Source organism: Mus caroli, unplaced genomic scaffold, assembly GCF_978045245.1.
Source record: "Mus caroli unplaced genomic scaffold, Mus_caroli_1 scaffold_12, whole genome shotgun sequence".
In the NCBI taxonomy this organism is placed as follows: Eukaryota; Metazoa; Chordata; class Mammalia; order Rodentia; family Muridae; genus Mus; species Mus caroli.
The window spans coordinates 42,498,852-42,521,790 of NW_028227267.1; the positions used below are offsets into that span (position 1 = coordinate 42,498,852).

The 22,939-nt window shown below is 41.7% G+C and overlaps 1 protein-coding gene across 38 annotated transcripts in view; it reads right to left on the reverse strand.

Moving 5' to 3' along the window:
* Ktn1 (kinectin 1) overlaps positions 1–21,009 on the reverse strand; it is a 91,885-nt gene extending 70,876 nt beyond the window's left edge. For 10 of the 38 annotated variants that reach the window (XM_085828595.1, XM_085828593.1, XM_021181183.3 and 7 more), the window contains exons 1-2: positions 20,095–20,243; positions 2,053–2,612 (exon numbers count right to left, since the gene is read on the reverse strand). In XM_085828595.1, the coding sequence (XP_085684721.1) occupies positions 2,053–2,581 (529 nt within the window). In that variant the 5' untranslated portion in view covers positions 2,582–2,612; positions 20,095–20,243. Of the gene's footprint in view, positions 1–2,052; positions 2,613–20,094; positions 20,263–20,900 lie in introns of those variants that run through there. The other 28 variants (XM_021181164.3, XM_085828599.1, XM_029469361.2 and 25 more) reach the window with 14 other exon arrangements.
* Between the last annotated feature and the right edge of the window lie 1,930 nt (positions 21,010–22,939).

Consider the following 22,939-nt stretch of genomic DNA (forward strand, 5'->3'; position numbering starts at 1 on the left):
AAACTCCAGTTCCAGGAAATCTGACACCCTCTTCTAGCTTCTGAGGGCACCAGGAATGCAAGTGGTATACAGACAGACATGTAGCCAAATGTTCATATTCATAGGCACATAAAATAAGGATAAATTATATATATATTACATAAATAGATATATATATATTACATAAAAGTTAAATGCAAACATCCCTCAAATCACCATTCCTCTATAGTATACTTGATAGATAAGACAGACAGGCAGACAGACAGACCGCCGACCAGCAGATGAACCTGACTGCATTAACCTGACTAAACTCTCCAATAGTGACTAACCTAAGATCCATTTCCTCTGGTGGTTTAGAAGACCCATCATGACCTTTCCAGCTTTGTTCAGTACACTCTTAATACGACTCTGGAGCCACAGATCTCCCCTGAACCCTAACCAGTAGCTTTCTGTCCACACAGAGTGAGACCCAGTATTTACTTGGTAAAGTGACTCAGCCCTAAAGACAGCTTAGGCATGGCCTCCTCTGTAAACCCTTTACCCACGAATTTCATGAATTACTGTTGCTTTGGCTTCTGCACTTATATTATTTCTTCCATAAATCTACATAAATCACATTTTATCACTGACCTAAACACTCTCCTTCCTAAGGCATGCAGTGTTCACTATTGTTCCTCTGGTAGCATATGTGGTCTGAGCTGCAAGCAAGCCTTTTAAGTCCAATGTAATCATTAACACTGTAAGTAAGGACACACAACGGATTTCAGTCCCTTCTGTGATGGTTTGTATATCCTTGGACCAGGGAGTGGCACCATCTGAAGGTGTGGCCTTGCTGGAATAGGTGTGACCTGGTTGGAATGGGTGTGTCACTGTGGGTGTAGGTATAAGATCCTCACCCTAGTTGCCTGGAAGTCAGTCTTCCACTAGCAGCCTTTGGATGAAGACATAGAACTCTCAGCTCTGCCTGCGCCATGCCTGCCTAGATACTGCCATGCTCCTAACTTGATGATAATGGACTGAACCTCTGAACCTGTAAGCCAGCCCCAATTAAATGTTGTTGTTTATAAACAAGACTTGCCTTGGTCATGGTGTCTGTTCACAGCAATAAAACCCTAACTAAGACACCTTCGTATGGTGCCATCTCTCTGCAGCTCTACATACCATGTGACATTTCTCAGAAACTCTCCACTGTACACTTGTTCTCTGACATCCAGGAGGGAAACACACCACCAATACCTAAGCCTGAGACCGCTCAGCTCCTTTACAGAAAATGACATGTATTTCAGTTAACCCAGACTTCTCCTGTACACTTTAAACACCTTGAGATTACTTATAATATATAAAGTTAATGCTATGTAAATAGTTGTACTGTACTGTCTAGAAAATAATGATAATTTTAACTGTCCATATTGAAAACAGACATTCTTTCATATACTTTCACAGACACAATCATTTTTCAAGTATTTTCAATCCAATACTTATTTATACATATATGTATGTGTATGTACCTATATACATGGGTGTATATGTGTGTGTGTATGTTTGTGTGTGTGTATGTATATATATGTATGTATGTACATTTTTTTAAATATGCACAACTAGCCAGTACTTTGCCAAGCTTTGGAATTAATGCCTGGCTCTGCACACTCCAAGTGACCTTTGAAGCCCTGAGACCCAGATCATGTGATCTTTTCCCACCATCCTGACTTGTTATGCTAGTTTCTACAGCTGCTATGTGACTCATCTCTGAAGACCCAGTGCTTACAGATATGTAAATGTTTGAAAACTGAATCAAAAGTGAGAAACAATATTTCACCTTTTCAACTCCTGTCACACTGATTACAAAGTGTTCACTAATATGTCCCTGTCAATAACTACAAGCCCTTATAAGCCACCAACCTCAGGTTTATAAATTTCCAACGAATCTTTTATATAGTTATAGATGAACTTTAAAGTGTCTATTCCTGGTAATTTTTATCAGCAATTCCTGCTAAGGAAAGCAATCAGTGAGGTGAAGGATCTATTTCAGAGTCACTTCATATAATCATGCAATGAGTTAAAAAGATTATGTACCGCTTCCATTTTTAGACTTCTTCTGCCCTGCTTTCTTCTTCAAGGCAGCTGCTTCAAGGGGTGGGGGTGGGGCCGGCTGTTTGGTAACTAGGACAGGTTCCACTTTTTTGCCTGGGATCTTTGATGCATCACTTTCTTTGATGACCTGCTCTTCAAGTGAAGGTTTTTGTTTCTTCTCCTTCTTCTTTCTTTCCCTAACACTACTGGAAGTTTCTGCCACACTCAGTGGAGCAGGTACAAACTGTTCATCCTCCACGGGTGAAGCATCGGATAATTTAAAGTCCCGAGGTATATGCTCAGAATCAGATTCATGAAGGGTCCCATTCTGGATTTCTTTCTTTTTATTCTTCTTCTTTTCTGCCTTCTTTTTATCTGTTTTTGTAGAAATCAACTTTTGCTCTCTTTTTTGTTTTGCAAGAACTTCATCATATAATGTTTCTTTCATGAAAAGCCAGAAGAAAAGGAAAATGACGGTAATAACTACTGAAGGGATGAGGACAACAAAATACGTTGACTCGTACAGCTCCATGGTCTTCTCTTAATGAAAGCCTGTGCAGAATCTAAATGGGAGGCAACAATGACAGAGAAAACAATCAATTATATAAATAAGTAAACTGCTAGCACTTCAGATTTAATCCCATCTTACTCAGAACACAAAACAGGTCAGCTGTTTAAACCATGGCTGTTGCCTACACCTCAGCTATACTATAAAGGGAAATGGGGAGTTAGTGAGAAGTGTAACAGATCCTTCCCTTCTCACACCAGGTGACAAGACCCTAAAAGGGGGTAGGGGCGAGGGGAGGGCTTGTCTTCTCCACTGCCCTCCCTTTTTGGCAGGGTAGCAGGTGAAAGACAGTCATGACAAGTACTGCTAGAAGTTGAACCCAGAGTTCAAGGCCAGCCTAGTCTACAGAGTGAGTTCCAGGACAGCCGGGGCTACACAGAGAAACCCTGTCTCGAAAAAAAAAAAAACAAAAAACAAAAAAAAGTTGAACCCAGAACACCGCAACGTGCTCTACCATAGACCATATCTGAGACTCAATTTCGGAGCTTGTTTTAATACTTAGTTCCCTCTTCAAGTATATAATGCTAACATATACTACTTACAAAACATGTGAAATTAAAGATGTATTAGCAATTACCAACATACTTTTTTTTTTTTTTCGGTTTTCGAGACAGGGTTTCTCTGTGTTGCTCTGGCTGTCCTGGAACTCACTTTGTAGACCAGGCTGACCTCGAACTCAGAAATCCACCTGCCTCTGCCTCCCGAGTGTTGGGATTAAAGGCGTGTGCCACCATGCTCGACACCAACATACTTTTGTCATTAAAAGTTGTAAACTTTTAGAGCCACTGGTAGTGGTGCACACCTTTAATCCCAGCACTTGAGAGGCAGAGGCAGGTAGATCTGAGTTTAAGGTCAGCCTGGTCTAAATTCTAAGTTCCAAGACAGCCAGGACTTCACAGAGAAACTTGTCTCAGGGAGGAAAAAAAAGTACCATATTTTTTAAAAGAAGGGAAAGACAGAGGTGGTTAAGACAACTGCTAGCATCTTTATTCCTCTAATAAGCAGCCTGGAAAAAAAAAATGTAATGGGATACAGCAAGACTATGGAAACAAGTTTAAAAAAAAAAACACACAATGATCTGATAAAGCACTTGACATCACAACACAAAGTACAGGCTTTCCATAAATCCTCTGATCTTCATGCATGAAGCAATTTAGCATGCACTGTCATCTGTCTTCCTCAAGGCTCTGCCTCAGCAATAGACCCCAAGATCTACGATCTGTGATGGCTCAATGGCTGCTTGAAGGTACAGTCTGACGCAGTCTGGCCACATCTGCCTCAAATACAAACATCACACGCCTCAACTCCCAGAGTGTCTACAGAACTTAAAGTCAAAGTGATTTGGGAGTTTAGATACTATATTTATATCCATATCTATCTGGGGAGATATATATGGATATATACATGCATATAAATGGATGTATATTCTACATAGTAGTTTATAATCTTTTTTAATTTTTTTAATTTTTTTATTTATTATATGTATGTACACTGTAGCTGTCTTCAGACACCCGAGAGGAGGGCATCAGGTCTCATTACAGATGGTTGTGAGCCACCATGTGGTTGCTGGAATTTGAACTCAGAACCTTGGGAAGAGCAGTCAGTGCTCTTAACTGCTGAGCCATCTCTCCAGCCCAGTAGTTTATAATCTTATGTTACCTCCAATATGTTGTGGAAAAGGACAGTACATGTAACACAGATATAATTGTAACCTATGACATACTTACAATAAAGCAAATCGAAGCAAATCGAAGCAAGTACCTTCTGTACTTTTGAAAAGATTCTTTATTATTATTTATTTATTTATTATTTATTTATTATTTATTTTGAAAAGATTCTTTATTATTATTAAAGATTCTTTATTATGTGTTATGTGCATATGTGTATCTATGTGCACTTAAATATAGGTGTCCTCAGTGGTCAGAAGCATCACAGTTCCTGGAGCAAGGATTACAGGTCTGCCACCTGATGTGGAAACCACACCTGAGTCCTCTCCAAGAGCAAATCATGTTCTTAACCACTAAACCATCTCCCCAGTCTCAACTTTCGCACATTTAACATACAATAAATTGAAAAATATCTAAGCTCTTTAATTAACAGTCTTGAGATAATTTAAAGTCAAATTCTGAGGCTTAGGATGGATCTATTAGGCCTATAGCAGGCACGAAGCCCTGGGGTTTGATCTCCAACACTCCATAAAAACCAGGCTTGGTAGTACAAACCCATAGTCCCATGGCTCTGGACATGAAGCCAGGAGCAGCTTATACTCAAAGTTAGCCCCAACTACATAGTGAATTCAAGAGCAGCCTATCACACATGTGATCTTAATAAATACTGTTTTTTTAAAGCGAGTGGTTTAGGGATGTATACAGTTGACAGAGTGTTTTGTTTGCCTACTATACATGATTCCAGACAACCCGTGAACTGGGTAAAGCAGCACATGACTCTAGAATCCCAGCACTCAACAAGTGGAAGCAGAGCTGGAGAGATGGCTCTGTGGTTAAGAGTACTGACTGCCTTGAGTTCAATTCCCAGCAACCACATAGTGGCTCACAAACATCTGTAATGGGATCTGATGCTCTCTTATGATGTGTCTGAAGAGAGCTACAGTGTACTCACATAAAATAAATAAATAAATCTTTAAAAAAAAAAAAAGAAGAAGAAGAAAATTTAAAAATTAAAAATAAAAAGTGGAGGCAGGATAGTAACAAGTTCAAAATCACCCTTGCCAAGTCGGACCAAAGCATGAGACCCTATCTCAACAGAAGAGAAGAAAAAAAAAAAAAAAAAAAAAAAAAAACTACCTAAATGTTCCATTGTTCTTACAGTCATTTTAGAGCTTTGCTTTAGCAGAGGATTTTAAATTTCCAATATTTACAAGATGACATAAAGGGACCTGGGACAGTGTGGTAGCATACCTGCAACCCCAGCATTTGGGAGGCTGAGGAAGAAGGACCAAGAAGTGAAACTCAACCTGGGCCATATAAGATCCAATCTCTGAATGAATAAATGTGTGTGTGTGTGTGTGTGTGTGTGTGTGCGTGTGTGTAGTAAAAGAGCTGTTCATGTCTGTCTGTGTAAATTGCCAAACCAAATGGACAAGACTGGATTTGCTAATCACAGGCACCTTTAAGCTACTAAAATCTACTTTGTCTTTCAATTAATTTATAGCTCATTTTAAAACACAGTGCATTCTTAATTCAAGTCATACCTAAAATGGCCTACATCTAAAATTGAAACACAATCTGCAAACAAAATAGTTCAACAGACACAATATTAATCTTTCTGACTAAAATTAACTTTCCACAAGCAATTTACTAAGGTAAGATTTCACAAGTTCAAGGGAGAAACAGAACACGTGTTAACTCAGTGGTTCTCAAGTGGGTCATAAACACTTTGGGGTGGGGTCACAACCCCTTCAGAGAGGCTGCCTAAGACCACCAGAAAACATAGATATTTACAATTCATAACAGTAGCAAAATTACAGTTATGATGTAGCAATGAGAATCATTTTATGGCTGGAAGTCATCATAACACGAGGAACTGTATTAAAGGATCACATTAGGAAGGTTTAAGACCCAGTAAGAGGTTTAGAATTGATCTTTTCTGATAACTCATCTAATCTGTATGTCAATTAAACACAATCTGTTCTGTTTGCCTAAGTTAGCTACTCATCAAGTGAAAGGCTTTTAACGATCAGTGTTTTGTCTTTTTGTTTTTATTTTTAAGTAAACAGTGGATGGATGGATGGATGTGTGTGTGTGTGTGTGTGTGTGTGTGTGTGTGTGTATGTATATGTATATGTATACACAAACACACACACACACACATCCATCCTACGCCAGGACACTGGAGTCAGAAGAAAAATAAGGTGATACACATTTCAAAGTTTTGTCTTAGGAAAACAAGCTAAGGTACTTTGCAGCAGACACAGAAGCTAAAAGAATAAGCTACACCTGTATACCTATACGCATGCTGACTTCCAGATCTTCTCTGTAATCATACTGACCAAGTTCACCCAGACAGAAATGAAAGGCACCAAGTGCCCGGGGCAAAGACCACACACCAGAGCACAGAGGTCTGAAACTCTCCCTGGGGTTCTGCTCAGGGTCTGTAGAGTTTCTATGTCTGTTTTTAGATCCCACAAACCTGAAGGAATGGTGCTGTCTTTCTTTGGATTTTCATGGGTGTGGTGGTTTGAATATGCTTGGCCCAAGGGAAATAGCACTATTAGGACGTGTGGCCTTATTGGAGGAAGTGTGTCACTGTGTAGGCAGGCTTTGAGGGTTACCAGTGCTCAAGCTCCGCCCAGTGTGGAAGAGACAGTCCCCTCCTGGCTGCCTTCAGTTTAAGACTACTTCTCCAGCATCATGTCTACCTGCACACTACAGTGCTTCCTGCCATGATGATAATGGACTGAACCTCTCAAACTTTAAGTCAGCACCAATTAAATGTCCCTTAAAGAGTTGCCTTGGTCATGATGTTTCTTCATAATGGAAACCCAAAGTTTCCAAATGGCATTCCCTCAAAACTTGAACTTCCTTTTGCTTGTACTCAATGTTCATGGCATCCTGTCTATATGTAGAGGACCCACAATATTAAGACACATAGCAGCACAACATAAAAACTGAAGACATAAAACACTCAGCATCAAGGCCAACTCAGAGGTTAACTACGAAGACTACAAGTACTTGGGGCTTACTCATCTGATAGAGTGCTTGACTGCACAAAGTTCCAATCAGTTTAAGCTGGGTGTTCTAGTACAAATTCAAAGCAAGCTTGAGTTACAAAGACTATCTAAAAATAAACAAAAAGCCCTAAGTACTATGACTTTTGTTTAAATTCTATTTTACTAAAGTCAAAAATCCTAATTTTGTATGATTAATAATAAATTCAGTAACTAGAAATAAGGAAAGAACACAATGAGAACCACTTGCCTTGAGATGTTAGGCTTTGACTTAAAAAAGGTTACAAAATGTTCAGTTTCATTTTGGTTACAGGTAAATAAGTGTTTAATAAATAAGCATATATTTTATCCACTGATATACCTAAAATTCACATTGCATCTATAGGCAACAGTTATATACGAAGGGGAAAAGCTGGCAATAAGGGGCTCAGAACAAAATAAAAGAGAATTCAGAAAAAAAGTGGAGAAGAAAAGGAACTTAGCCCATGACGAGGTAATGGGAAAGAGGGTTGAGACAAAGTTAACTTAGCTGTAGTTGACAGAAATCCCATCTTTAAATTTTTCTAAGCCCACTGTATACAATGCAGTATGTATGTCAAATTGGTAACAGAGAGACTAGCAGAGGGTTCTGTCTCGGCCTAAATTTGGCAAAAGTGACCTATATCTCCTTATTAGGCATGGAGTAAGTGACCTATGTCTCCTTATTAGGCATGGAGTATCAATATCTTTTTAACATGCATACAATTATATGCAAGTTTTAACGGATTCTAATCTGAATGCTGCAAACAGCCAACAAGGGTAAACGATCAGGAGTGCAATGTGCACAAACAAGATCAAAAGAAATCAAGCTTAAACTTTGCTCCGAGCACATCCTTCAAGAAATTTATGAAATACACTGACTATATCTTTACTACCAAAAAAAAAAAATCCCACTTTTGTTTACAAATAATTTTCAGATTCTTTCAAGGGCTACACATTTTTGCACAAAAACCTTGCTCTAAGTAAGAATCAAAGATTTGAACCCTGCAGTGCATCTAAAGAACTGCGAAAATATTAAGTTAGCAGTCTAGAGGAAAGAGTCACCTGATGGTGGCACACAGGCCTGGTATACATGAGTCCCACAGCACCACAAAACAAAGACGCCACAAAATGAAAAAGAGATGGAGAAACAAGATTCGGACGCTGCATTTCAGGGTCTGTGTTATGAATGATAACCATCTTGCTCTTAAATTCCATCAACTTGTCCTCCAAGATATATACGTTCTCTTACAAAAACTGGGCTATGTATTGAATTGTATACATGTCTTAAAGGGCACAAATGCTAGGTTATATTAGGTATATGTATAGTACAAATAATGGTAGAGCAATGTGGCAATTCATGGCTGAAGACCAGCGCTTTTAGGCTGAGGCAGGAGGATCAGGGAAGAGGCCAACTGGGCCATTCAGTAAGATCTGTCCCAAAGATATTCATTTGTTTTGGTTTCCTTTTTTTGGTTTGTTTGGCTTGGTTTTTCAAGACAAGAGTTCTCTGTCAGTTCTGAAATTCATTCTGTAAACCAGGCTGGCCTCAAACTCACCTGTTTCTACCCGCCAAGTGTTAAAGGCATGTGCTACCAAAGCCTGGCTGAAGATATTTAAATCTAAAAGTAATTTTAAGACTTTCAATCAAACTACTTAACTGGTAAAAGTGTACTGTGTATACACAGAGAGATGGATTTCACTGTTTTAATAGGAAAACAAATTATTTCAATGTGAACTATCTACAGAAACATTACACAATTAACAGAGTGAAGACTGTGATGTAGAAAAAATACATTAGAGCCAGGCGTGGTGGCGCACTCCCAGCACTCCGGAGGCAGAGGCAGGCGGATTTCTGAGTTCCAGGCCAGCCTGGTCTACAAAGTGAGTTCCAGGACAGCCAGGGCTATACAGAGAAACTCTGTCTCGAAAAACCAAAAAAGAAAAGAAAAGAAAAGAAAAAATACATTAGAGCATTTATATTGAACATAACAGCTATATAAACTGAGACTATGCATAAAAAAACAAGAACTGTTTTTTTTTTTTTTTTTTTTTTTTTTTTGCCCTGGCTATCCTGAAGTAGCTTTTTAGATCAGACTAGCCTCCAACTCAAAAGATTAAACTGCCTCTGTCTCCCAAGTGCCAGGATTAAAGACGTGAGCCACTATGCCAGGCTAGGCATCACTTCTTAATGTACTGCGTTATGCTTATTTTAGATAAGATCTTAGAGGAGGCAGCTCGGGCTGTCCTCACACTTCCAAATGTGGAATCATTGGTATGGATCAACATACTTAGCTATGTTATACTTATAAAACTAAAAACAGAAATAAAAAAATTGCCCATAGCTGGAGAGAAAGCTCAGCCATTAACAGCACTGGCTGCTCTCCCAGAAGACCTCAGTTCAAGTCCCAGCACCCACATGGCAGCTCACAACTGTGTGCAACTCCAGCTCCAGAGGTTCTGGTACCCTCACAGACATACAAGGAGGTAGAACATCAATGCACATAAAAATAGATGAACACTTTACATACACATATATATAAAGTCTAGGGCTTTGCTGAGAGAGACCACAGGTTCAGAAGGAACCCGACATTCTGCTAGCAGAATGCAGAACTATCATCACACAGTGAGAGCTCAGGAAGAGGGTGAGCTCTGAACTCCGTCTGCTTACTGCCATGTTCACTTGATCCTACATCTACTGACATACCTACTTTTATTTTATTTATTTATTCCTTTTGGTACTACACTTAATAAAATTATATCAGCTGGATGATTTAAAAGAACAATTGGAAGCCAGGCAGTTGTGACAAATGCCTTTTTTTTTCTTTTCTTTCTTTTCTTTTTTTTAAGATTTATTTATTTTATTTATATGAGTACACACCAGAAGAGGATATCAAATCTCATTACAGATGGTTCTAAGCCACCATGTGGTTGCTGGGAATTGAACTCAGGACCTCTGGAAGAGCAGTCAGTGCTCTTAACTGCTGAGCCATCTCGCCAACCTCCTTTCCTTTTCTTTTTTAATGTATAGGATTGCTCTGTTTTCATGCATGCCAGAAGAGGGCATCAATCAGATCCCATTACAGATGGTTGTGAGCCACCATGTGGGTTCTGGGAACTGAACTCAGGACCTCTGGAAGAGCAGCCAGTGCTCTTAATCACTGAGTGAGCCATCTCTCCAGCCCATGAGGAATGCCCTTAATGGCAGGACAGGAGGCAGATGAATCTCGGTCAGCCTGGGCTACACAGAGAAGCCTTGTCTTGAAAAACAAAACAAAACAAAACAAAACAAAAGAACAATTGGGGAAAAAAAATATCAAAACGCAAGACTAAACAAACTAAAAGTGGTCTTGCCCCAGTTCTTGTACATTCACCAAACAACAATGTCACATACAAATAACTATCCAAATTCAGGTAATTTTCAATCTAAGAACATTAAATTCCTTCACTATAAAAAAAATGGAACAGAAAAACTAAATGAATATACCTTTAAAAGATGCACGTGTTCATGAGTGAGCCCATAAGCATTCTATTCAATGGACAAAGAGCTGTGAGGCCTACACCGAACAAGCTCATTACATCCTGGTAAACACAATCTGTAATCTGATCACCGAGCCTAAATACCAGCATTCCAAACAGACTACAATCCCTAATCTTATGTTACTTTTTTTTAAAGGCAAATGCATTTTTTTTTAAGAAAAATGGTTCATTTGTAGGCAATATGCTATATTGACAAGCAATGCCTATTACTGTGGCCAAAATATCCAAAGACAGTACCAAGGCTCAGCAAAAAGAACGTTGCTGGAATGATCACAATGCCTGTTAGAAGTACAGAAGCCCCAGTAACAAATGCAGCGCGGTACTTGAATAGAAATAACTGTGGAGCCAGCTTAAGGTGTCAGAAACAAACCCGAACATCCACAGCCATCTATCAGCAAAGGTGCACAAACACATACTGCAGAAAGGCAGCCTTCTTCTGTGCTAGGAAAACTAGACAACCAACACTGAAACTAGAGCCATCTCTCTCACCTTCTCTGAAAATCCACTCAAAACAAGCCAAGGACCTGTAACCCTGAAACTGCTAACAGAGAAGACATCAAGATACCCGCACAGAGCCGGGCGTGGTGGCGCACGCCTTTAATCCCAGCACTCGGGAGGCAGAGGCAGGCGGATTTCTGAGTTCGAGGCCAGCCTGGTCTACAAAGTGAGTTCCAGGACAGCCAGGGCTACACAGAGAAACCCTGTCTCAAAAAGCAAAAAAAAAAAAAAAAAAAGATACCGGCACAGGCACAGGCTGACTATACATTCCATCAACTGCTCAAGAAGGACTAGTAAGTGACAAATGAGATTGTAGCAAACAAAATGCTTCTACAGAGCAAGGAAACAGTGAAAAAGACAGCTAAAATACTCAAGGAAATCTCTACAGACTACTCATTCAACAAAGAATTAACATCCAGAACTTGGTCAATGACTTAAAAAAAGCCGCTAACACCAAAAGCTCATGCTGGGTGCTGGGGAAGGGTGCACTATATATTGTTTGTTAGTGGAGATATGGTGGAGCCACTGTGGAATGAGAGACCCTATGAAGCTAAAATATAGAGCTAGCATATGATCCTGCCCTATCACTCCTTAAGTAAACATTAAAGAAATCCAAGACAGCAAACAGTAAAGATACTTACATATCAATGTTCACTGCACCAATAGCCATAGTAGCCAAGTTTATGGAATCAACTCAGGTGCCCATCAACTGATAAAGAAAGCATGGCAAATACCAAGAAGGAAACCATCTCATCTGGAGGACACAGATGGACTAGAGACAACCATGTTAACTGGAATAAACCAGACACATAAAGTATCAAGTATTTTCTCCTTTCTTATTTCTCCTCCTAAGAAGGGCAGTCCAGGGAGGGACAGAGGAACAGAAGGACAAAGAGACAGGTGAGGTAACAGGACCACGCATATAATCAAAATATGTGATATCTGTGCATGAAAATGTCACATCATGAACAGTGTACAGGTTAGTCTTAGGTCAAATTTGAAAGATCCAAGAGCCAGTTTGCAAAAAGAAACCTCAACTGAGAAACTATGCACACCAGATCTCTGTGGGCAAGCCCACCCTTGGGCTGGTGATCACGTGTGCTAGTAAGAAGGCAGGCTGACAAAGTCATGAGGAGCAAGAGGTAAACAGCACCCCTCCACAATGTCTGCATCAGTTCCTGCCTCCAGGTTCCTGCCTGGATTTCTGTGCCGACTTCCTGGAAAGATGAAACTGTTAGGTCCCAGAGAAACCTGGGCCAGGTCTCACTCACTCAGTCCCTGCCGCTCCCCCAAGCACTTCTTTACCCCTGGGTAAGTCTGCTGGCCATGCTCAGCCTGAACCTTTCCAGGTGCCTCTGGATGTTCTCCCTCCAGTCTACAATAAAAACCTCCTCAACCAAACCTAGAGAAGGCCATAGCTTCATTTTTCATTTACATTCAAAAATAAACCCGGGCTGGTGAGATGGCTCAGTGGTTAAGAGTGCCGACTGCTCTTCTGAAGGTCCCAAGTTCAAATCCCAGCAACCACATGGTGGCTCACAACCATCCATAATGAAATCTGATGCCCTCTTCTGGAGTATCTGAGGACAGCTACAGTGTACTTACATATAATAAATAAATAAATCTTTAAAAAAAAATTTTTTTAAAGGAAAAAAAATAAAATAAACCCTTTCCTCCCCATATTGAGTTTGATCATGGTATTTTACAACAGCAATAGAAACCCTTACTAAGACAGATACTAACAAAAAGCAGTTAATATAAAAGTGACTGAATAAATATGAATTAGGATTTCCACAAAATAAAAATAAAATATACAGTGGTGGTGGTGGTGGCTCAGGTCTTTAATCCTAGCACTTTGGAGTCAGAGGCAGATGGATATCTGTGAATTTGTGGCCAGCCCGATCTACAGAGCAAATACAAGGACAACCAGGGCTACACAGAAAAAAAAACCTAGCTTGAGGGGAGGGAAAGAGGAAAATAATGAAAAGCAATCAAAAATTCAAAACTAATAAATGGTTAAAATAGGTTTAAGACCATGGGTATGAAGGCACATGCCTATAATACCACCACTTGGAGGGTGTACAGGAACTTTGAGGCCAGTGTAGAAAATGAGTTCCTGTATTTCTCAAAGGACATCCCTACTGTGCCTTCAATCAGAGGAGAAACTCAAACCAATATAGACACAGGTACTGGAGTGCAACCACTTACAAGACAAGGTAATTTTGTAAATTAAAAGGTGCCCAAAATAACTGTTTCTATTTTGCAAGAATCCATAAATGAAAAAAAAATTACTTGAGAGAGAGAGAAAAAAAAGTTTTTCTTTTTTAATTTATAAAACCTGGGCTGGAGAGATAGCTCAGTGGTTAAGAGCACTGACTGCTCTTCCAGAGGTCCTGAGTTCAAATCCCAGCAACCACATGGTGGTTCACAACCATCTGTAATGAGATCTGACGCCCTCTTCTGGTGTGTCTGAAGATAGCTACAGTGTTCTTACATATAATAAATAAATCTTTTTTTAAAAAAGATATTAATTTAAAATTTAAACCTAAACCAGGTGTGGCAGTTCAAGGTCAATCTTAGCAACCAGTCTCAGAAACGCAACAATAAATCATACAAAAGTGTGGGTAGCAATAAAAGTCCCTAAAAGTAAGTCCCATATCTACAAAGCTGAATGGAAAGGAAGTTTCAAATAAATTCAGACAAACAGTCCCACTTACAGAGGAAGAGGACAAAAGGAACAAAACAAAACAAATGGCTTAAGAACAAAGTATACAGGCAAGCCTGGAAGCACTGAAAGGGGAGTGAGGAAGCTGAGGGGAGAAATCAGGTGGTAAAGCAGCAAGGCTGGATTAAAGCCACGGTCCTTACCATTCCTTCTCCCGCTCTCCAGAGCATCACTGAAGGCATGCAGTTACGGACAGGATAAAGAACTTCCATAACCCTCAGGGTGACCAAGGAACCTGCAGGTCTCCTTTCAGCACCCAGAGAATCACTGCTTCCATGGCAACTCACCTAGTTCCTGGGTAAGAGTAAAGAACTGTCCCACATTTTCAGTGAGCAGGTAGCATATGAATGTGTGTCCTGATAGACAATGTTCCCACCGAATCTCAGAAAACTACTGAAATTACACATTCACCGAGATCAAAACAAAGAAATGTAGCTTAGTGGTACCTTGCAGTTGCTGGATTCAAACACTAGTACCCCCTCTGAAAAAAGAAAACAGAAAAGAAAGAAAGGAGAGAGAGAGAGAGAGAGAGAGAGAGAGAGAGAGAGAGAGAAAGGAAATGTGGATAAGTAGCCTTCCTTCTCCCTAGCAGTGGAGACCTAGGCCTACTACCAAGTTTAATCACGATGGTGCTACCGTGACCAACCCCTGAATACACTGCATTTCCTTCTTCTGAAAAATATGACTAATGTCTGACAAAAGCTAAATGTAGGAAAATAAAACCAAGACCTTTTAAAGGATTGGAAAACTCCAGGATATTTTTTTGTTTGTTGGTTTTTGTTTTGTTTTTTTTTTTTCGAGACAGGGTTTCTCTCTGTGTAGCCCTGGCTGTCCTGGAACTCACTTTGTAAACCAGGCTGGCCTCGAACTCAGAAATCTGCCTGCCTCCGCCTCCCGAGTGCCCAGCTCCAGGATTTTGTTACCAACATTTTCATTTTAGTTTAAAGAAACCAATATTAGAAGTTTTAGAGGCTGGAGAGATGGCTCAGTGGTTAAGAGCACCAACTGCTCTTGCAGAGGTCCTGAGTTCAATTCCCAGCAACCACATGGAGGTTCACAACCATCTGTAATGGGGTCTGATGCTCTCTTGTGCTCTGAAGAGAGCAAAGGTGTACTCGTATACATAGAATAAATAAATAAATATTTTTTTAAAATTTTAAAAGAAGTTATAGATAATGCTTTTAGAATACAATCTCTGAGCCGGGCGTGGTGGCGCACGCCTTTAATCCCAGCACTCGGGAGGCGGAGGCAGGCAGATTTCTGAGTTCGAGGCCAGCCTGGTCTACAAAGTGAGTTCCAGGACAGCCAGGGCTATACAGAGAAACCCTGTCTCAAAAAAAAAAAAAAAAAAAAACTAGAATACAATCTCTGAAAGAAAAATCAGAAAACTGGTTCTAAAAAAACTGATTATTCTAAATAAAAAGATACATGTACAGATTAATGTTAAATTCCTTAAGTACACAAATATTGAATGTATGTTTTGTCTTGGTGGAGTCTGGGTTTTGGCTTTTTTGAGACAGCATCTTACTATGTAGCTCTGGCTATCCTGGAACTCACTATGTAGACCAGGCTAACCTCAAACTCAATGATCTACCTGCTTCTTCTCTCCACTCAGACCCCCTGAGTTGCTGGGATTAAAGGCAGATGCCACTACACCTGACTAAGGCACATATGTGTTTTAAGTCCTTGTTTGAAGTACCTTTCTAATTATATGGAGTGAGTAACTCAGTCTCCACTAAGGAGTTATAACATTATTTCCTCTACCAAACGGTTTCCATAGACTCCCTGGCACTCTCTTCTGTTCTCTAAAAATTCCTAGGAAAGGAACAAACTAGTAGCTACATGTATTCAGAATGCAATATCCACCAAAGAAAAGGAACTGCAAGATACAGGCTTAATTCATTTGACAACTTCTTACTTAGCACCTATTATGAGCCAGACACTGTCTTAAACACATGAGTTAAACAAAGAAAAAAATCAGTTGTCATGGCATATACTTATAATCCCATACTGCGAGGAAGAATGGAGCAAGGTTGCAAATTCAGTCCCTGGGGCCTGGAGTCAAAGGGTAAATGAAATGCACAGTAGTAGAATGTGATCGGAAGGCAGAGGCAGGTGGATTTCTGAATTCAAGGCCAGCCTGGTCTACAAAGTGAGTTCCAGAACAGGGCTATCCAGAGAAACCCTGTCTCGGAAAAAAAAAAAAAAAGAAAAAAGAAAAATTACTCTTTTTAAATGAAAGTTTGTCTTGCTTCTTCGAATATAAAAGCAGTTAGAAGCCCAAAGGAGTCAGGTGTACTGTTCAAGAGGCATTGGCAGAAACACAGGTCAGACCTATGCAGTCAGCACCTTTCTTTTTAGTACCAAAGTGTTTATTAATTTTATAAACTTTAACTTTTTTTTTCTTTTTTTTTTTTTTTGGTTTTTCGAGACAGGGTTTCTCTGTGTAGTCCTGGCTGTCCTGGAACTCACTCTGTAGACCAGGCTGGCCTCGAACTCAGAAATCCGCCTGCCTCTGCCTCCCAAGTGCTGGGATTAAAGGCGTGCGCCACCACGCCCGGCCCAACTTTAACTTTTTTAAAAACTTTTTCAAACAAAAACATCAAATGCCAAAATTAACCAGAGCCAAAGTCTATATAACTTGATGAACTTCTATAGTTAATATTGACATTTTGAAATGGAAGTTGTGAAGTTTCACATTAAATTTTACACTTTCAGTATCAAATACATTTTATGCACTTAACCACCAAAGACAAAACAAGAACAAAAAAAAAAAAAAATCCATGACAGACTTAGAACAAAAAAAGCAATTGGCCTTATAACCTCAATCATGTCTTAACCCAAAACTCACCTAACACCTGCACGCAGTCCTTCCGCATCCTTATATTTAGCTTTTCTTGTTCTCTTTTCTTCATGTTGACTGTGCCTGCATATGCACTAGTTTACACCTACACAGATACAACTGTTTGGACTCCACTTAGGAGAGAGAACACTCAGTTTATTCCTCCTGAGATTATGGGACCTTGATTATTAGCATACATTCCAAGTCTGTCCATTTTCCTGCAAATGTTTTTACATCATTTTTCTTTAGAGCTGAATAGTACTGTCTTTTACCGAGAGACCTAATTTTCACTATGCACTTACCCACTAACAGACAACTAGGTCGATTCCAACTCTTTGCTATAGTGAGTGAACATGGGATACAAATAATCTCCATGGTAGAGACCGGACCCTTTCTTTTTTTTTTTTTTTTTTTAAGATTTATTTATTTATTATTATATGTAAGTACACTGTAGCTGTCTTCAGACACACCAGAAGAGGGCGTCAGATCTCATTACGGATGGTTGTGAGCTACCATGTGGTTGCTGGGATTTGAACTCTGGACCTTCGGAAGAGCAGTCGGGTGCTCTTACCCACTGAGCCATCTCACCAGCCCCGGACCCTTTCTTTTAAAGGGGGTAGGAGGAAATCATTTCAAGGCTAAAGCTCACAACCCTTTTTATTTTTATTTTGGTCTGTCTGAGATCCACCTGCTCTGCCTTGGGAGTGATCAAAGACACTTCATGACAAACAGCATTTTTTTTTTTTTAACTGAAAAGGCTTAAAAGCTATTTAAGGCTGTCAGCACCAATTCATCCACTTGACAAACACTTGGAAATTATTACTTTTCTCTTCTAGACTTTAGTGATGGTTTAAGTTACTCAAACTCTGGTTCCTGGCACCTAAAGTTTCCCCCTAAGTTTCTAATTATAGGAACCATATCCTTCATAGTCTTAAACCAATTTTCCCCAGCTGCTAACAAATACATCGGATCTTTTTCATCAGAACACCCCAGACTCTGTTCCTTAGAACTGGAGCAGCAATGATGTGGGATGCAGTCCATTTATACATGAGCGGTCACTGTGACTTCTGGACAGTTACTTCTGGTCTCTCGGGATGCTCTGGATTTGCCTTCAAAGAACTTTAAAACCACATGCGTAAGAGGTTACTTTCAAACACCTGAACATTTGTTAACGCCCCCCCCCCCACCTCCTGCAATTCCTTATTACACATGAGGTCAGATTCCTAAATCAAACTCTCCTGGAACCACTGAGTTTACTAATTTTTATTTTTTACAAAGTATTGAAAAATCTTTTTAATTAAAAATTTGGCCATTAAAAAAAAAAGCATAGTAGGCGTACAAACAAAAATACACATTCGAGGGCTAGAGGTGTCAAAAGTATATATGGCATGCTCCAGTTTCTGGTTGACCCCAGTGTGTCCCTCCCTGGAAAAACAATACATCCTCCAAAGAGTTCAAGTAAAATTCCAGCTAAAGACTGACTGACAGTCAGTCTTACCATGGGTCCTCTAGAAGCTAAGCCTCAGAATAAGCCTTTACTTGTTAGGTCTTTATAAAAATCTAACAAAAGATTAAAACCTACAAACTAGCAAGCCTGTACACTGCTCGGGGGTGAGGGGTTTGTGTGGATTTTGCTTCTATTATTAGATTTGTTTAGGGGGAAACGATATCAGAGAAAGAGGCTACTAATACTTAGGGAGGTCACAGAAATATACCAATAAAATAAAACAAGCCAAGGGCTTTCCATAATGCTGACAACGAATCAAGAAAGGATTATATACTGGGTATCCTTTGTGATATTAAAGTGTTTAATACACTTGAGGAATTTTCCCCGATATATTTGAGTGTGTGCCTCAGTAATGTAGAACACCTTATGCACCTGATAATTAAGACATTTATCTTAATTATCTACTGAGGGCTACAAAATTCAGAGACGTTTCTAACTCAGGGTTGGCATGGGGAAAGAACCTACATAATTAAGCCCAGATATCTCGTGTAAGGTCTCTAAAAGAAAGGTGGAATGGGGAAGAGGCTTATTTACCAAGCAATACATCAGATATGAAAGGCTACCGCGGCACATACAGAACACAGGTCAGCCGGAATGCCCCAGGGCAGCATGGACAGATTATCACCAAATGCTTTCACCCACACCAGAGCCACTGCTGCCAGTGCTTGCGGGTGAGGGGGGAAAACAAGTACAACCTAATTCAGGCAAAAAAAAAAAAAAAAGTTAAATCAACCCTAAGTCACCTGCTACACAACTTAATGTCTAGTTCACCTTTGGGGGAGCTCCTCTTTACCTGGGTGTGGAGCTGTCAATTTCTCAAAACACTCCAAAACTTTGAACTATTCTATTCGGCCCGCAGCTTCTGAAGCTATGCTAATCCGCATAGCTGCTAAGGAATCCACTTCTAGCAGTGGCCCTGCTGTTAGAATCCGGGTTTCCGTCTCCTCCCAGAAGGACCCGAAGACACTAAACAGCGCACTTTTTGACCTAAACCGAGAGGCAGCCGGACAAAGAAGAGAACGCTGCTTCCCAAGCCCCGGTCTCGGATGGCCGAACTCTGCTCCCTTACGCCGAAAGCGGCCAGATCCGGGACACCCCAAATTCCATTGTTGGACATCGAGGCGGACACACCCCTGGGAGAGAGGGAGGACTTCGCAGGATTTCCCCTAACTCCCAGGACCGGGTGGTGGGAGGGGCGGCGCTCCGGGATAAGCGAGGGGAGAGCCGCTCCAGCATGGCGCACGCGTGGCCCAGCCCGGGCCCAGGGCGCCCGAGGCGAGGAGAGGCGAGGCGCTCCCTCCGGTCACCCTCATCAGAGCCTTAATCCGCCAGCCCGCCCTGGGGCCTGCGAGCCCAGCTAAAAATAGGCTCCTCGGTCACCCCGCGGCCCTGGCGGACCGACCTCGCCCTCAGAGGAGATGGCCGGGAAGCTCCGGCCACTCGCGGACCTGGGGTCGGACCTTGCAGCCGCGGGGAGATCACCGAGCCGGAACCCTGGAGCCCGACCCGGCAGGCGGATCCTCGGAGCGGGCCGGTGGCGGCGCGGCCTGGGCGGACGCTGCACACTGCGACCTCCGTGCCGAGGCCTACCCCGCGAGCGCGGCCCCCCGCCCTGCGCCCCGCGCCCGCACGCCCCGGAGTCCCCGGCCCTGCTCCTCACCCTGCGCAGCCGGGAACCAGGCCGGGACGACGCGGCGGCGCGAGCTCTACCTCCGGGTCAGCGCGCTCCCAGGCCCCGCCGCAGTAGCTCAGGTGCCGTCGCGCCGCCCCGCAGGAAACGGGCGGCTTCGGGGCGGGGCGGCTCCGCACGTCCGGGCGTCGCGGCCAGAGGGGCCCGGAGACCGGCCCCTTAAAGGGACAGGTCCGCGCAGCCGGCGGCCTCCAGATACCCCGCGCTGGTCTGCAGAGACGTCACCCTCCGCCTGGAAGTCCCTGCGGAATCCCTTCATCCACTCAACCCTACTCTGCCTCCCCCAGTCGGCCTTGGTCTCACGTGACCCTCGCACAAAAGTACCACTTGGCCCCCGACACGGGTTGATTCCTTTTAACCGTACTCCAAGTTGCTAGACACACAGACACACACACACACACACACCACGGCTGGGATTTCTCCTCCGAAATCCGCAAAACGAGGAATTATTAGAGACCGACCTAAATAAGTTGTGTGCAAATATTGTAAGGCTGCGGTGCTTGCTGGCTTTTGGCCATTCTAAGCAAGGTTAAATAACTAGAAACTGCAGCGCAAAGAGGGGTTGACCAGAATCTCTGCGTCTCTCTGCTCTTTGCTGCGAGGATGGAAGCTTTTTCTCCAGTGTTGCTTTTTTGTGTTTTATTATTATTATTCTCTTAGACAACGCCAATCACTGCCCAGAACATATCTACAATATACTCTAAGCTCTCCTCAAAAGTTACTAAATGATTGGCACGCTTCTAGAGTGTGGGGTAGAGATATAGAATCAGACTCACCATTACCCAGGAGCAATCCTTAATGATTGGAGCATCAGATAAGTCTCAACATTAACAGAGAATGTCCTCATCATAGGCTAGTTACAAGAATGCTACGCATCTATCTGTGTTCGAATGATTTCTGCCCAAGCTTTCCAGAGCTCTTCAAAGCAGAAATGAAAGCTGAAGCGTTTGTAGCAGCAGCCTGATGAGGTATTGAGAATTCCACCAGTGTCCAATCACCACTTTTCTCAAGGAGCTTGCTCTTTTCCTTTCTCATGAGTATTACTCAGCACTCACCAGCTCCAAGGCCAGCAAAACACTATTTCTGAGCTGCTGTCTCTTGAACCTTTAAGTGCCAGAAGATTTGGCTTTGTTGGGAAGTGAGGCCATTAGTAGCTTAATACAAAGTGTAACTGTATCATTTCTGTAATGGAATGTAAAGGTTCTTGAATAGCTTACAAACAACTCTGTAATTGTGCCTCCTCCACCCACAAAAAAAGTTTCCAGTTAGAATTTTTTTTTCCTGACTTTAGGAACAGGACACCATCATTTGCATACAAATGATACATAGGCTCCTTTGTAAATTACACAGTAGCATGGTCTTCAGGGAACAGTCCTCCAAACGTCTTACTTCTTATAGTCAATACAGAAGTATAAATGCACCAGCCACTTCTATTCTGGATGAACTTTGACTTCTCAAAGGGGAACAGCTGGATGCTTCCTTCCGTATAAGCTTTCTAATTGCTCACATCAAAACAAAAAGATGTACTAGATATGTTACACATGGCAAGCCCTATTGGGATTTAAGACCAACCCTCTAAGTTTTCAAGTATAGTAAAATGTAACATAATTAACTATAGTTAACACACATAATTAACCTAAGTTATAATTAACTGTGACTGCTGCTCACTACCCACTGATGTCATGTCCATGTCGCTGAAACCCACAACTAACTTGCTAAAAGGAATTAGCACACCGCATCTGAGTTATCTCTTAAAACAATCAGAAATTAAACCTTATAGAAAACAATAAGGTATAAAGTAGCTACCGAAAGACTTTTTCTCCCCTCCCCCCTGTCCCCTCTCCCCCCACCCCCACCCCCACCCCCCACAAAAGCACAGTTTACTGCTTTTAGCTTGTACCAATTTCCTTCTTAACGGATTATGGGGAAGATTTGAGGACATGCAATATATTGACAGATGAAGAGACGCCTGCCCATTCCTGTTTTGACCATGTAGGCTTCCCAGAATTGGGGAGTTCTGTAGTGATCAGAGTAGCATATGAGTAAGAGATTGTATCTCACTCAGCCAGCTCAGGGAAGGCAGAGATAAGCATTGAAGTAAAGCAGCTCACAGAACTGGAAGGGAGGCTGGAAGGATGCCTGCCTTCATCTGAATAAAAGAGGAAGAAGGTTCTCAGAAAGGTCACCTACAAGGAACCAGCTCTCAAACAAAAGAGCGGGTGCATCCACGGGGGCTTGTACTGTGCCCTTTTTTAGGAAATCTGTTTTTGTTTTTGTTTTTGTTTTTGTGAGACAGGGTTTCTCTGTGTAGCCCTGGCTGTCCTGGAACTCACTCTGTAGACCAGGCTGGCCCCAAACTCAGAGATCCACCTGCCTCTGCCTCCCGAGTGCTGGGATTAAAGGCCTGTGCCACCACCGCCTGGTGGGAATCTTTTCAAGAATGTGGAATGCAAAGGCTTGCATAACAAAGAGGGCCACATTCATTTGCCACTCCTAGGTTCCTATTGAGTCTAGGAGGGCTCTCCCTTGTGACAGAATTAACATTATGCCAAGTTTTTGGGCCCACTGTCTCTTGGAGCCACTGATCTTAAAACTCTAAATTCCCTCTTAAATCCCACTCCTGGCCTTAGTGGCACAAGCCCTTAATCCCAGGGAGGCAGAGGCATGAGGATCTCTGAGTTCGAGGCCAGCCTGCTCTACAAAGCAAGTTCCAGCAAGGAAATTCCACTGCATCACTGAGAGACCCTGAGACTAGATGGAGAGAGAAACGACTCAACTGGACCCCTATTCTTTCAAGAGGCTTCCCCTTCTAGGA